General features: G+C 43.4%; 1 protein-coding gene across 2 annotated transcripts in view; it reads right to left on the bottom strand.

Annotated features, from left to right (window-relative positions):
* Positions 1-43: 43 nt before the first annotated feature.
* IPPK (inositol-pentakisphosphate 2-kinase) overlaps positions 44-14614 on the bottom strand; it is a 105837-nt gene continuing 91266 nt past the window's right edge. For both annotated transcript variants that reach the window (XM_073644327.1, XM_073644328.1), the window contains one exon: positions 44-4767. In XM_073644327.1, coding sequence (XP_073500428.1) covers positions 4542-4767 — 226 coding nt within the window. In that variant the 3' untranslated portion in view covers positions 44-4541. The remainder of the gene's footprint in view (positions 4768-14614) is intronic.

The following is a 14614-nucleotide window of genomic DNA, read 5'->3' as shown; positions in this document are numbered from 1 at the left end:
ACTCCTTTAACCCATTTCTGCCATGACCATTTTTTGTTTTGTCATCTTTTTTCTTCCCTGGCTTCCTTAAGCCACAACCTTTTTACTTTTCCACCAACAGTTGAATGAGGACTTCTTTTCAATGGGAAGAGTTGTAGATTTTAATTGCTAAGTAATTTATCATACAATGGGCTGAAAAACAGTTTTTGTTTTTACTGTATGGTCTAAAGGACTCAAGGGAAATGTTAGTGTTTGATGGTGTTGCGGTTCGAACTAGAATAGGTTTGTGGTGTACAGAAATGCTGATAGGTTGGCTAGTGATGAATGATAAAACCGATTTCGTTATAGCTTAATGGCTGATAACCATCACCTCCTCCACATATGTCCTCATACTTTCGGCCATGTATTGCATGAATCCTACTATATAACCACCCATGTACAAGATAAATGAAACCATCTCTCCTTCACAATGCATTGTTCAACCTACATTCTCACACGCATAGTACATCATCAGTTATTTTATGATCATTTCTGTAATATAGATGGCCACATTTTCATTTCCTAGACATTAATGCATGCCTTATATCAATGAGCTTTAGTGCTTAATTATACAAGTGGCACAATGCAATGAACAGAATTTACAGATATTAGTACAAATCCAGGTTTTTGTTTTGCATAATAAAGAAATAAAAACATAGTAGCAACGTGCAGTAAAGATCTCATGCCATGTGACCCTACAAAGCATCATGAGCACCAATCACAAAAAATAAGTTAAAAGTACCTTCAGTTTACAGAAATAAGTAAAATTCACTGTTTAAATCCCTAGTACACAATCACTTACCAGATCAATGTCTGCTAGCAGAAGAAATCCAAATAAAGAGGTTAGCGGCCGAAGGGACAGCACAGAATCGGGCTTCTCTCCTGCCCTATATTCACACCACTTCCGCCAACATACGGCCATTTCTTAAACTGTAGCTCTGGTTCAAGAGGTTTTTGCTAAAGCATTAACAGATCTGACAATTTGGAGGGGAAATATAAACTTCATCCCCATGAAGCTACACAAGGAAGGATGGTAACCCCCATCTTCTAACCATACATACAGGCTTAAATGGCACCACCATCAAGCTGGTGTAATTGTGGCACTAGTTTTCCTAGGGTGACTACTTAAAGATCATTAAAGATTACTTTTTTTTTTTTTTTACTTAAATGCATGCTAAAACAAAATCAATGTTGCAATTGGATTCCCTTAAAAATTGTGCCCTGTTTGGCATTTACCGTCTCTTTGTTTCCCAGCACATCCATCTTTGATGTGGTCTGTGATCATAAACCAGTAAGAGAAGAGCTCAGAAAAAGACAGGTAACAGAGAAACTACCCTTCAGGCAATGATAGCGGGCTGACTGTCAGTTAACATTTAGCAGCCCGCAATCAACAGTGGCACACAGAAGCTATAGCAGGCAAACCGTGCAGAATTTTTCAGGAAATTAATTTTACCAAAATTATTTTAGGCCCAATTGAATGCATTTAAAGTATAAAAAAAAAATTTATATATATATAAAATAGTTCACAAAAGGTGGACAACACCTTTAAAGAGAATATCACCTAAATCGTAGAAATTGGCTATTTAAGTCATAAGTTAGGTGATAAAACAATTACCAAATGTTGTTTATTTACTTCAAAGATGTTTGCAATTTTTTTTTGTTTTATTGGAAATTTGTAGTAAATGGCAACTGATTAGAGTCTAACCTTACTGTGAACGTCAGATGGTCCTGGTCATTGTATGCTTACAACAAATCCCAGCCACATAGTGAACTTTACTTACTTCTGATATGTCACACTTGCAGATATTAGTGGTTCTTTATTTCCAGATATAGTACAGATGTGTGAACTATGCCGTGAAAGCAGGATTTGTGTGTAATCCTGAAGCCTAACGAGTAGACAAAGCAGTGAATGAGGAAGGCAGAGCTACACGTACACCAGCGATCTGATATGAGCAGTCCTCCGGCATTAAAGAGAATCTGTCAGCTGGTTTTGGTTATGTAATCCGACAGCAGCATGGTGTAGGAGCTGAAAACCTGGTTCCAGCAGTGTGTCACTTGCTAGGCTGTGTGCTGCTGTTTCAATAAATTCGGTGTTTTATCAGCATGAAATTATCACCATATGACTAGGTGTCTTGTGCCTACTAGTCAACTGCTCTGAATAACCCCACCCCCACAGCAGCTTTCAGTCAAAGAAGTGTAAACAAAAAGCTGCCAATCAGAGGTGTAGGCTGGGTTATATGGAGCTCAGCATTCAGAGCACTGCTAGATCCTCAGCTGAGAAAACAGATTGTAGCAAAATGACAGTAAGCAGCCCAGCAAGTGACATCACAGCTGGAATCAGGGTCTCAGCAGCTACATAATACTGCTCTCAGATTACATAGCAAAAACCAGGCAACAGATTCCATTTACAGGGGTGTCCAGGCTTAGGAAAAAAAGTTCCATGCTGAACATACCCTTTAATATTTGAATCATTGAGCTAAAAATTCAAGTCTTGAAATAAAATTAGCACCTAACTGAGGGTGGCAGGATATGGTACAGAAATATGTTATGGTTACTTTAACGTGTAACTAAACTTTGTTGCCTTTTTATATTGAGTAGGCCCTTAAATATCCTGTATATCGGTAGGGGTTTAAGGATCCCAATTATCTTTTAAAATACGGTTTAGAATCGTTCAATGTTTCCCTGAGCACGTGCACAGAGCAGTGTATGGCCTCCATAGAAACTTTATGGCTCCGTACACTTCTTTGTGGATGCGCACAAGCAAGAGCTTCTACATCCTGAGCTGCACCATTCTCAACAGTGGGTGTCTTAAGCTATGTTCACATGTTGTGTTTTTCCTGCAGGCAAAACCTGCTCTCTTGGCAGTAAAGAAGCTGCTCACAAAAAGCAGGCTTAGCTGCGGTTTTCAAGATCCAAACTTCAGCTATGCTTCCACCACCGAAGCGTGAACACAGGTCACCAATGCAAAACATGTGAAACCATTTTTGGAAAAAAAAGAGCAATTTGATCAAATTATTTAGTGGAACAAGATTTTTGTCTGAAAAAATAGTGACTATTCTGAAGAAAAAAGTTCATACGAGTTTATGAAAAAATACACAATTACAAATGTAACAGTGGGGGAGGTGAATTGGTCAGGAATAGTTTAATTAGTGCATACTCTTGTAGGACACTGTTTAACTTTCACACTTTGTTCAGCCCTTAAGATGATCAGGTATTGTTCAATGTCACACCTCAGTCAGCCAATGTTTATTTAGTACAACTTAATTAAATTAGTGATGTGGACAAATTCTAAACTGCCATTCTCATGTGAGAACACCTAGACATTATGGTTTAAACTTGGTGGGGTGGGGGAAATCACAAAAATAAATGGGTTTCACACACACTACTGTACCTGCTTTTTTCACTAAACGCAGCAAAACCTGGTACCTGCGTTTTTGCACTTACTCATTGCCTTCTATGGGTGAAAAAACGCTGAAAGATGTGACCTGCTGCAGTTTTGAAATCTTATAGCATTTGCTGGTACGGTAAAGCTTTTAATTTGCATTAAAAAAAAGGAAAAAAAAACGCAGCAAAAAGGCAACATGTGAAAATAGCCTTAGGACTCAGACCCCATTGGTCTTGCACGACATTTAAGGGCCTACAAAATTATATTCATATAAAAGCAATATGCTCCAAAATCATGTGAGTATTTGACTACCCCTACCATACAAGAATAAGGGCATCATGTTACATTTCAGAGGTATAAGGAATTAGCAACCAATCAGGCTCATTGCTGCAACAAAATCACAAAATAAAAAAAATGGAACACTGTGCAAATTCATTATTCCCACTTTCAATTCAAGGTTTGGGAGCAGTTTGCAAACTTAACATGTACTAAAACATAACCTCTGGCTACAGCTCAGCAGAGGGATTTCCAGTACATCTTTCCTGGTGAAGGTAGACGTACAAAACACTTAATGGGAGAGGTTTATGGATGCAGTTTTGCTTCTTCACATGATATTGGACGTTAGCAGACATGGAAACAATAATGGCTTCTGTGAACAGTAAGGAAATCATATCTATTTGCATTGCACTTTCTATAAAACCACAGCCTGTACATAGATTCCTACACGTCCTTACCCTGATACAGCACAGACCTTGGCATAAGGCTCAGTTAGAGGTTTGCCTGGACCTCTCCTTAGGCACTCTATATGAAAGCAGCAGAATGAATGCAAAGGACCAGGATTCATCTAATTAACGGCAGCTCCCCTCCTTAGTATATAAAGGCTTGGTAATCTTAGAAATTTATATTACAAATCTTTTGTAGTCTGTCTTCATGTATCAAACCAACAAGAGGAGCAAAGGCTTTATTTACAGTTCACACCATGCAGGGAGTCTTTCCCTTTCCTGGTTCTCAAAAATTCAAATTGTCAAAATGAGTAAGTGTGGCCTCTGCAATATAAGAAGAAAGAGTGGCGCCCTGCATGCCGCATCAGCAAGATAAAGTGACAGCATTCTCTGCTAATTAAAACCACATCTTTAAACTATACTTGATGCAGGAGCAGGGTACAGTCTTCTCTTTCTGGAAAGATGAGTGAGGTGCTTGGCTCCTCCCGGCTCTGAAGGCTTTTTAGGTAATGGTTAACAATCTTACTGTCCCGCTTGTACTGGTAGGGGATGTTCTCATAGGGCTTTAAGTCCAAATCCAGGATGGAAACTGAATACATAAAGCTGGATCTTGAGGCTTTTATTAAAGGTCTTGAATCAAAACTGAAACAAGAGAACACAGATTTATGTGACACAAGGAAATGAGAGGGCTGAAGACTTAAAAGGAGTCCGTCACCCAAAAATGCTAATCAAACCACTTATGATTTTTATAGGGACCAAATCCCCTACTTACTTCTATATCTGAGATACATGAAACCCATATCATAATAATGGATCCTTAGCACCAAAATTAGACGTTGAGGCCCATTTAGAAAATCACTCCAATATATATGAAAACAGGAGAAAAAGGAGTATATGATGTAAGAAAAGCATTATGTTTTTATTGAAACCAATGAAAAGACATACATATGTAGAAAAATGTGACCCCCCCCTTGAAAAGGCAACGTTTACATCATGAGAAACGCGCGTCGGGGGTCTTGTGGGGACTCTTCCAAACCCGGTATTCTCCATCTACTCCTGCACATATCTGGGTAAGAGTTGCTCAGATGCTACAATTATAATTGGCCACTTGGCGATAGTATTATGTAGATCTATCTAGTGGTAGCCTTAAGCCCCCCGTCACACTAAGCGAGATCGCTGCTGAGTCACAAGTTTTGTGACGCAACAGAGACCTCAGCAGCGATCTCGCTACGTTTGACACATAGCAGCGACCAGGCCCCTGCTGTGTAATCACTGGTTGTATCGAAATGGCCTGGACCATTTTTTGATCGTTGAGGTCCCGCTGGGTAGCATGCATCGGTGTGTTTGACACCTTACCAACGACCTCGTTGGCGACTCAGAACGAAGACACATAGGGGTGCATTTGCGTTGCATTGTTATACAGGTCGCTTCGGGTCGCCATATCGCTGCTGCGTCGTTGGGAAGATCTGACTGTTTGACATCTCACCAACGACTACACAGCGACGCAGCAACAATCCCTGCCAGGTCGTATTGTTGTCGGGATCGCTGTAGCGTCGCTAAGTGTGACGGTACCTTAACTTTCCTCTGCCTGGGGTATGTTTGCAATAGCATACTTTATAAGTGCCCTTTCCCTTGTACCCTGAATGTGGACTTATGTGGTATTTACTGCTTCTTAGCACTTTGTGTATATGACTGTGAAATGTGCAGGGTATTTATTCCCTTTCATACATCCTGTTTTTAAAATTTTATATATGTACGTCTTTTCAATGGTTTCAATAAAAACATTAATGCTTTTCTTACATCGTATACTCCTTTTTCTCCTGTTTTCATACTTCTATAGATGTAGCACAGATTTTAGTGGTCTAGTTGCAAGAAAATTATTTATGCAAAAATATTTGATTTGCAAATGAAGGGGCTTCAGTGCCCCCTTGGTGTGGCCAGAGGCTCAGTGCACCATTATGCTGCCCCTTCAATTTGCATACTAAGTATTTTGTCATATCTTGATTGATCGCAGTAAAGTGAGCACTGCCAGAACTCAATCAGTGGCTCCGAACTTCAGCATGGACACTTCAGGAGGCCAGCCACCCTCACATAGTGTCATTACCAGCTCTCATTGCTATCCAGTAACGGGCAACAGCCGCAGACAGAAGCCAATGAGAGCAGACAATAACAATATGTGAGTGCAGCTGCAGAGTCTGTGCGGAGGTGCAGAGTTGAGTTCTGGCAGAGTTCACTTGAGTACTGTCAATCAAGTTATGACAAAGTGCTCAGAAGGCAAATTGAAAGGATATAAAGATGCACTGAGCTCTTGGCCACACCAAGGGATCACCAAAGCACCCTCACTTTCAAATGAAATAGTTTTGTCTGGCAACGAAACCACTAAAATCTATATTATAAGTAGGATTTTTATAGAAGATAATTGGTTTACTTTGTGTTTTAGGGCTGACAAATTTTCCTTCAATACCAATCATACATCAACTATCTTCAAAACAGTACTATACACAAACTTCAATGTTTGATACTGTAATAAAAAAATTTCCCTCAAAAATAGTGTTTTTTGTCCCAAATTTTTAATATTCACAAGGGTAACGGGAGAAAATGGACATCAAAATATGTTGCGCAATTTCTCCAGAGTACGCCTTTACTCCATATATTTGGGGGAAAACTACTGTTTGAGCGCATGGCAGGGCTCGGAAGAGAAGGAGCACCATTTGACTTTTGAAGCTCAAAATTGGGTGGAAGAAACAGCGGACACCATGTTGCTTCGTTTGCAGAGCCCCTGATGTGCCTAAATAGTGTAAACCCCACATAAGTGACCCCATTTTGGAAACTACGCCCCTCAAGGAATTTATCTAGAGGTGTCTTGAGCACCTTGAATCCACAGGTGCTTCGCAGAATTTGATAATGTTGAGCTGTGAAAATGAAAAAATATTTTTTTTCTCACAAAAATGTTGCTTTAGCCATAAATTTTTCATTTTCACAAGGGTAACAGGAGAAAATGGACCCCAAAATTTGCTTTGCAATTTCTCCTGAGTATGCAGATACCCCTTAAAGTGGAGGAAAACTACTGTTTGTGTACACGGCAAGGCTCAGAAGGGAAGGGGCACCATTTCACTTTTGAAGCACAAAATTGGCAGTAATATATAACGGACATCATGTCTAATTTGCAGTGCCCCTGATGTGCCTAAACAGTGGAAACTCCCAACAAGTGACCCCATGTGTGGTGGGAAACTGTTTGGGCACACTGCCGAGCTCCGAAAAGAAGGAGCAATATTTTTGAGCGCAGACTTTGATGAAATAGTCTGCGGGTGCCAGAGCAGAAAGCTATGGGGAGAGGGACTGCGCATGTGCGACCAGCTGCATTCAGCTCTTTACATGGATCTGCAGTTTGAACACCAGATGGGTATGTATGGTCAAGGATTTGCCGAAACGCACGTCGGGGTGGACGCATGTCAATCCAGGAACCCAGTATACATGGTGACACTGATCCACAGGTAATTGGTTGTACGAATTTATGTTTTGACCAATGTGTCATTTATTTATGGATATTGCTTTATTGTTAACCTGTGAAATTGCGACATAACACTTAAGTATAAGTAGACAGTAGCTGTGCAATTTTCATACTAAAGTGCTACATGCTCACTATTGGGACACACAGATATGTATAGTCTTTTGGCACATACCTGAATGTGATGTGCACCCATGTTTTAATGTGTGCATATACCCTCCCCTCTGATCTTTGCAATAAACTTTGTATTTTGATTATTACTTTGGACTTTTTATAGTTTTTTCTTCTTGTTTGCATTTATTCTTTGATTATTTGTCCTGACATGTTTAGTAAGTCTGACTCCACATTGTGCATGTTATACGTACCACCAGGTTTTTATACACTATACACATGCGATATTCTCCCATGAGTAATCGTTGCCATGCAATACTGTGTATAGTGGTGTATATTCACTAGCATTGTATCTTTATATAATTATTTGGCTTCCTCAAGACATATGGTTTTTATTATCCTGGGTGTGCACCCTTTTTTTATATGGTCATTTTTTGTCGTCACCTGATCGTTAATAAAGATTTACATTGTGTTACACATTTTTATATATCTAGGCTTTTATGGTCATTTTTTTCTTCTGTGTTTTCCACCGACTGTCCTGTTTCTTTAACCATCACTGTCAGATCTTGGTTTGTGGATCCACTATAAGCACTGCATAGATGTAGGTTTTGAATTAATACACAATTTCCATATATACCTATTTTTCCCATGTTCCTCATCACTTTGAACACAATGTGCTGTTATACTATACAAAAATGTCTCAACTTTTAGAGGACTTGTTATTTTATAACCACTTGTAAATTTACAGGTATTAATACCTTATCTATACAGTGGATGTGATCTATAATGGCTATAATCACTTCAGGGCCCTATAGAATATAAACACGCTCCTCCCGCAATGGTGCTGCTCTTCCCAGCTGGTCACGTGACTTGTATTACGTGGCAGCAGCTTAACAATAGGCTATCAGAGTGGTCGTCTGCTTTGACTAAAGGCCCCGTCACATTTAGCGATGCTGCAACGATCCCGACCTGTCAGGGATCGTTGCTGCGTCGCTATGTGGTCGCTGGTGAGCTGTCAAACAGGCAGGCTCACCAACGATCAGGGGAGCAGCGACATCGTGGAAAGAATCTTTCCACGATGTCCTGCTCCTGGTTACCAGCCTGCTGAATCAGGAGCAGGCTGGTAACTATGGTAAACATCGGGTTACTAGGGGCACACGCGCTCCTAGTAACCCGTTGTTTATCATGGTTACCACTCTGCTACAGTGAGTGGGAGGTTACCGCTCACTTTAGCAGGCTCGTAACCATGATAAACAACGGGTTACTAGGTGCGCGTGTGCACCTAGTAACCTGATGTTTATCATGATTACCAGCCTGATCGCTGCTCCTGCTGGTCACACACAGCGATGTGTGCTGACCAGCAGGAGAGCAACGACCAAAAAATGGTCCAGGACACTTTGCAGCGATCAGCGACCTCACAGCAGGGGCCTGATCGTTGCAAAGTGTCACACATCGCGACATTGCTGGTGAGGTCGCAGTTGCGTCACCAAAACCGTGACACAGCAGCGATCTCGCTATGTGAGACGGGGGCTTAAATAGTTAAGGCAGCAGCGGTCCTGCGACAACAATATTACGCGAGCTACCGGGAATAGCAGTGTCTGTCATTGTTGGAAAGGTGCTGTTGTGAAAGGCGAGCATAGATTGCTTTTGTTTTCTATGGGGCCTTGAAGTGATTAACCAGGGTGCTTTCCAGTAGTGAACAACCCCTCTAAATAGGAAGTCTTCCATTTCCAATGGTAGTTACCAATAGTGTTGAGCCACCCCCGTAGTGTTCGAGTTCGGTTCGGTTCGTCGAACACCCGTGTGTTCGCCGAACTGTTCGTCGAACACCTTCGAACACCGTTAAAACCAATGGCAGGCAAACAAAAACACATAGAAACACATAGAAAACACCTTCAAAAGGTGTCCAAAAGCTGACAAACTGCTCAGAAGACATAACTAACACATGGAAAAGTGACAAGTACATATAGTCATGCGAAAATAAAAGAGGTGGAGGAGTAAAAGGAGGGGGAGACACAGATATAGGCATGTCATGCCCTTCTAAAATCCAAAAAGTGAGAAGCCGACACGGCCAGTCCGCTCCTGCCCGTGCCACCTCCGTGTCGCCGGGTTTGTGCCAGAGCCGCGGTGAACCCTGACGGCCAGCCCCCCTCTCCCAATACTGGTGCCTGTCCGCTGGTGGGTCGAGCGAGCCCCCCTGTGGTGGAAGCAGCTCTAAGCTTTTTAATTTAAATTGTCTCTCTAATTTGAATGAATACACTTTAAATCCATTTACAAGGATCTATTGGAGGGCAAGTCTCATGCCAGCAGCCGCGTAATTCCAGCTCCAGTAGCGTCCACTAAAGCTGCTGCAGTTAAAAAGCTTTTATAAGGATCGAGCTCGGCTGTCCACCGCAAGGCATCCTACTGCCAGTCCCAGCCCCTATGCCTTGGGGTGCCTCCTGATGCTCTTCACTAAGTATCCCATGGTCCCGAAGCATTTCCTTTGAAAAAATTAAGTGTCTAAACTACAGGTGGTGCAGCTTGCTTAACAGCCGGGATAATCCGCTTACTAGCAGACACTGCTACTAGGCACAAAGTATTTCCTGGGCTAGATGCAGTTAAAAATTTGTAATTAGATACTCTCGTTGGATGCTGAGAAAGCATTCCATAGAGTCTCCTGGCACGCCATATATGATTCTCTTAAAAAGCTTGGGGTAGGGGTCTAGGGGACCCTTTTATAGCCAAAATCACGGCCCTGTATCGCAATACGTCACCTAGGCTGAAGATAAATGGAACTGTAGCACCCTGAGGGCTCGGTTGCTAAAGACGTATTGCACCTCACCCAGAGGTGTGATATCTCACTCTCAGGTAAGGATGGAGTGTGGATCAGGACCCGACACCTGCATGCATTACACCACATTGCCGTGGGGCAGGGCGACCAATATGCCCCTGAGATGGGCACGACAGTCCCTGTCCCTGGCTGGAGTGGGGGGAGGGAACACTGAGGAAGGGGAACCCTGTAGTGCAGGAGCAGGGAGGAAGCAGTTCCTGGGTGCATTGAGAAGGGAGTATAAAAGGTGGGCACCATCTTAGTTCAGTGCAGAGAAGTCTGAGCAGAAGTGGCAGGGAGCAGGGGCTCTGCATGAGCTCTGCTCCGGAGGCGGGCCTAGTAACAGAGGCCCAGGCCTGGAAGAGGGAGAAGGAAGGAAGAGGAGCGGAGAAGGCTCCAGGAACGAGGAATGAAGGGATCCCAGGGGTGCGGACGGGCGAGTCGCCACCGCACGCCCGAATCCACCTGCGTGGAGGGGTCAGGCCAAAGGGGGAGACCGGTCCCCGAACTAGTGGAGGCAGGAAACGACCCTCAGCTAGAAACCGGAGGCTCTGACATTTTATGTGGCGCAGCCCCTCGCTACACCCGCTAGGAAGGCACCACATAGGGTCAGGGAAACTGGCGCCAAGTTTACCAAGAGGAGGCCCGAGGCAGCCGGACAGAAGTGTTGGTAAGAAAGGCCAGACAAAGGACACACAAAGGGGGTCCTGTGAAGTGCTCCAAAGTTATCTGGGAGTTGTCTGAGCCCCTCACCTGGTGAGCACAGTACGACGTGGGCAGCCGTTACCTGCAGACGTGGTCTGGATAATAAGAACTGTGAGTAAAGGCCCTGAACTGCATCACTGACTCCGTGTCGTTACTGCTGCTGCCCTGCACCATCACCCCCATCCTCCGCATACACTGCCATGAGGCTATACTCCTCCCGTGGGGAGTTATGCTACGCTCTGCTGCACCCACAACACCAGCCTCAGTGGTCTGCCCTGTAGCGGCGGTTCACTCTGACCGCAATCCACGGGTGGCGTAGTCGGACATTTAAACATCAAAACCACATAAATAGTTCCGCCACTGGTTTGACCGCCCTGAGCCACGGAACTGGGTCGCCGCCACGAAGACTACAACCACCAGCATCCACCAAAAAGGGTCCTGCTCCGGGTGTCCCAAGGCCCAGGGGGTGCGTCAGAACATTTTCATCACCTTTCACAATCACCAATGGGACAAGGCAGTGATGTCCTCTGTCCCCTCTCTTATACATCCTAGTGACGGAGCACCTGCTCTCATCAATTCGCCATAACCCCAATATTAGGTGGATTGAGGTGGGAGGCACCGAGTACAAGTGCTCTCTATTTGCTGATGATGTCCTAGTATATATCACTCAATCACATATATCCATCCCTGCTGTTATGGCTGAAATAGATCACTTTGTTACATGGTAAAATTTTAAAATCAATGCAGCGAAGTCTGAGGCCCTCGATGTCTCCCTCCCCAAATCCATATAGGATTCCATCCAGTCCAACTTTCCCTTTGCCTGGCCCTCACAGGGTATCAAATACTTAGGAATTCCTATTCATAGAGACCTCTCCCATCTATGTTATCTTAATTTTGGGCCCTTTATTGAACAACTCCATACAGACCACGGTTGGCAAGTTAGAACTGTAAGATTCACTACGTGAACCACTGGTGTTTTGTGGAAAAGCACATGTACACTGCGTTCCAAATTATTATACAAAAAGTGTTTAGGAGTGATAAGGGAAGAATTTGTTTGTTTGTCAGTTAAACTCATTGATGGTGATGTGTGTCAGGGCTCTTTATATCACTGTAAGCAATTGCAGACACCTGTGCTAATTAGTTTGGCAGGTGTGTCCAATGAAAGGCAAGACTACTTAAGAAGGCTCTCTCACATTATTAAGCAGCCTACATTTTCTGCCAAAATGGGAAAGAAAAAGGATGTGTCGGCTGCTGAGAAGCAACAAATTGTGGAGTGTTTAGGTCAAGGCATGACTACAATCAACATTGTGCGATGATCAGGATGAAGTGTCTTGGAAATCAAGAAGTATGTAGCTGATTCACAGTACACACGTGTGCGTGCTGATAAGGGCAAATTGAGGACTCTTTCCTACAGGCAATTACGTCAGGTTGAAAGAGCAGCGGCAAAAAAGCCTTGTCATAGCAGCAGACAAGTTTTTGAAGCTGCTTGTGCCTCCAACGTCCCCCGAACAACAAGATGCAGGGTCCTTCAGAGGTTTGCAGCTGTGCATGCGCCATCCTGTCGACCTCCTCTATCCACTTCACACAAGCAGAAACGGCTCCAGTGGGCCAAACATTACATGAAGACTGATTTCAAAACTGTTTTGTTCACGGATGAGTGCCGTGCAGCGCTCGATGGTCCAGATGGATGGAGTGGAGGATGGCTGGTTGATGGACACCCCACGCAAACACGGCTACAGCGCCAACAAGGAGGAGGTGGAGTAATGTTTTGGGCTGGAATCATGGGGAGAGAGATTGTCGGCCCCTTTAGGATCCCTGAAGGCGCTAAAGATGAACTCCATAATGTATGTGGATTTTCTCAAACAGCACTTCCTGCCATGGTTCAAGAAGAAGAACCGTGTATTTCACAGCAAGATCATTTTTCTGCATGATAATGCACCATCTCATGCTGCACATAAAACATCTGCATCTCTGGCTGATATGGGCATAAAAGGGGACAAACTTATGGTGTGACCCCCATGCTCCCCTGACCTCTACCCCATTCAGAACCTTTGGAGCATCATTAAAAGGAGTGTCTATGATGGCGGGAGGCAGTTCACATCTAAGCAACAGCTCTGGGAGGGTATTCTGTCCTCATGCAAAACAATTGAAGCAGAAACCATCCAAAACCTGACAAATTCAATGGACGAGAGAGTTCAGAAGCTCCTTTCGAACAAGGGGTCCTATGTGAAAATGTAACATCACCTAGAATAAAGTTTTGAGTTGAAAACTGTTTGATTTCAGTTTCTAACAACCTGCTAATGCTTATAATTTAAAAAATGACCATTTTTTTGGTCTTTATTAAAATGAAAAGGTTGATCGAAAAGTTTGGGGGATCTAAGAGTGTGGCAACCCAGTAGTCATGATTACTTCGAATTCTGACAATATGAGGGTCATGCTGCAGGTAGTGCAGCAAGAAGGCACTTATGTGCCTTGCGCATCTCGGAGCCCCAAAATTATTTTCCGGGCTAGATGCAGCTAAAAATTATTTTTAATTTTAAATCTGGTGAAGCTTTAGTATAGATGGCCTAATAGGATCAGTGCTGCACACTGCTACAAAGCCCAAATTATTTTCCAGTCAAGATACAGATAAACATGATTAGTAATTTGAAAGCTTAAAACGGTTGGTAGGGTGATTTTAACCAATCATCAAGCTTTTACTCTCCCCAGGATGACACAGGGGTAGAAAAGTCGTTTCGGATCCATGATTTGTTCATCTTTATGAACGTGAGTCTGTCTACATTATCAGTGGAGAGCCGCGTGCGCTTATCTGTCAGCACACCACCAGCAGCGCTGAACACACGTTCAGACAGAACGCTGGCTGCGGGGCATGACAAGATCTCCAAGGCGTAAGTGGCGAGCTCCGGCCATTTATCCAGATTGGAAGCCCAAAAAGAGCAAGGGTCCAGTGACACAGTCGTGGCTTCAATGTTTACTTGGAGATACTCCTGTACCATCGTCTCTAGGCGTTGACTATGTCTTGTCTCCTGTGGCCTTGCAAAGGATGGGCTAAAAAAGTGGTGAAATGATTCCGCAAAATTGATGTTACCAGCAGATACTGTGGTTCTGTCACGGTTTAAGTGCTGAACACTTGACGGTCCCACGGTTGGCAAGTTGGAACTGTGAGATTCACTACGTGCACCACTGGTATTTTGTGGAAAAGCACATGTAAGATTCTGCAACAGTCTCTGCTGATACTCCTGCATGCGTGCATCCCTTTCTATGGCAGGAATAATTTCTGCAAATTTACTTTTGTACCGGGGATCTAACAGTGTGGCAACCCAGTAGTCAGGATTATTTCTAATTCTCACAAT

The sequence above is a fragment of the Phyllobates terribilis genome, unplaced genomic scaffold, assembly GCF_046119375.1.
Source record: "Phyllobates terribilis strain yellow unplaced genomic scaffold, ASM4611937v1 Scaffold_8__6_contigs__length_399053987, whole genome shotgun sequence".
NCBI classification, from domain to species: domain Eukaryota; kingdom Metazoa; phylum Chordata; class Amphibia; order Anura; family Dendrobatidae; genus Phyllobates; species Phyllobates terribilis.
The sequence above is the reverse complement of the archived record's forward strand: the minus strand, read 5'-3'. Positions and strand labels throughout refer to the sequence as shown.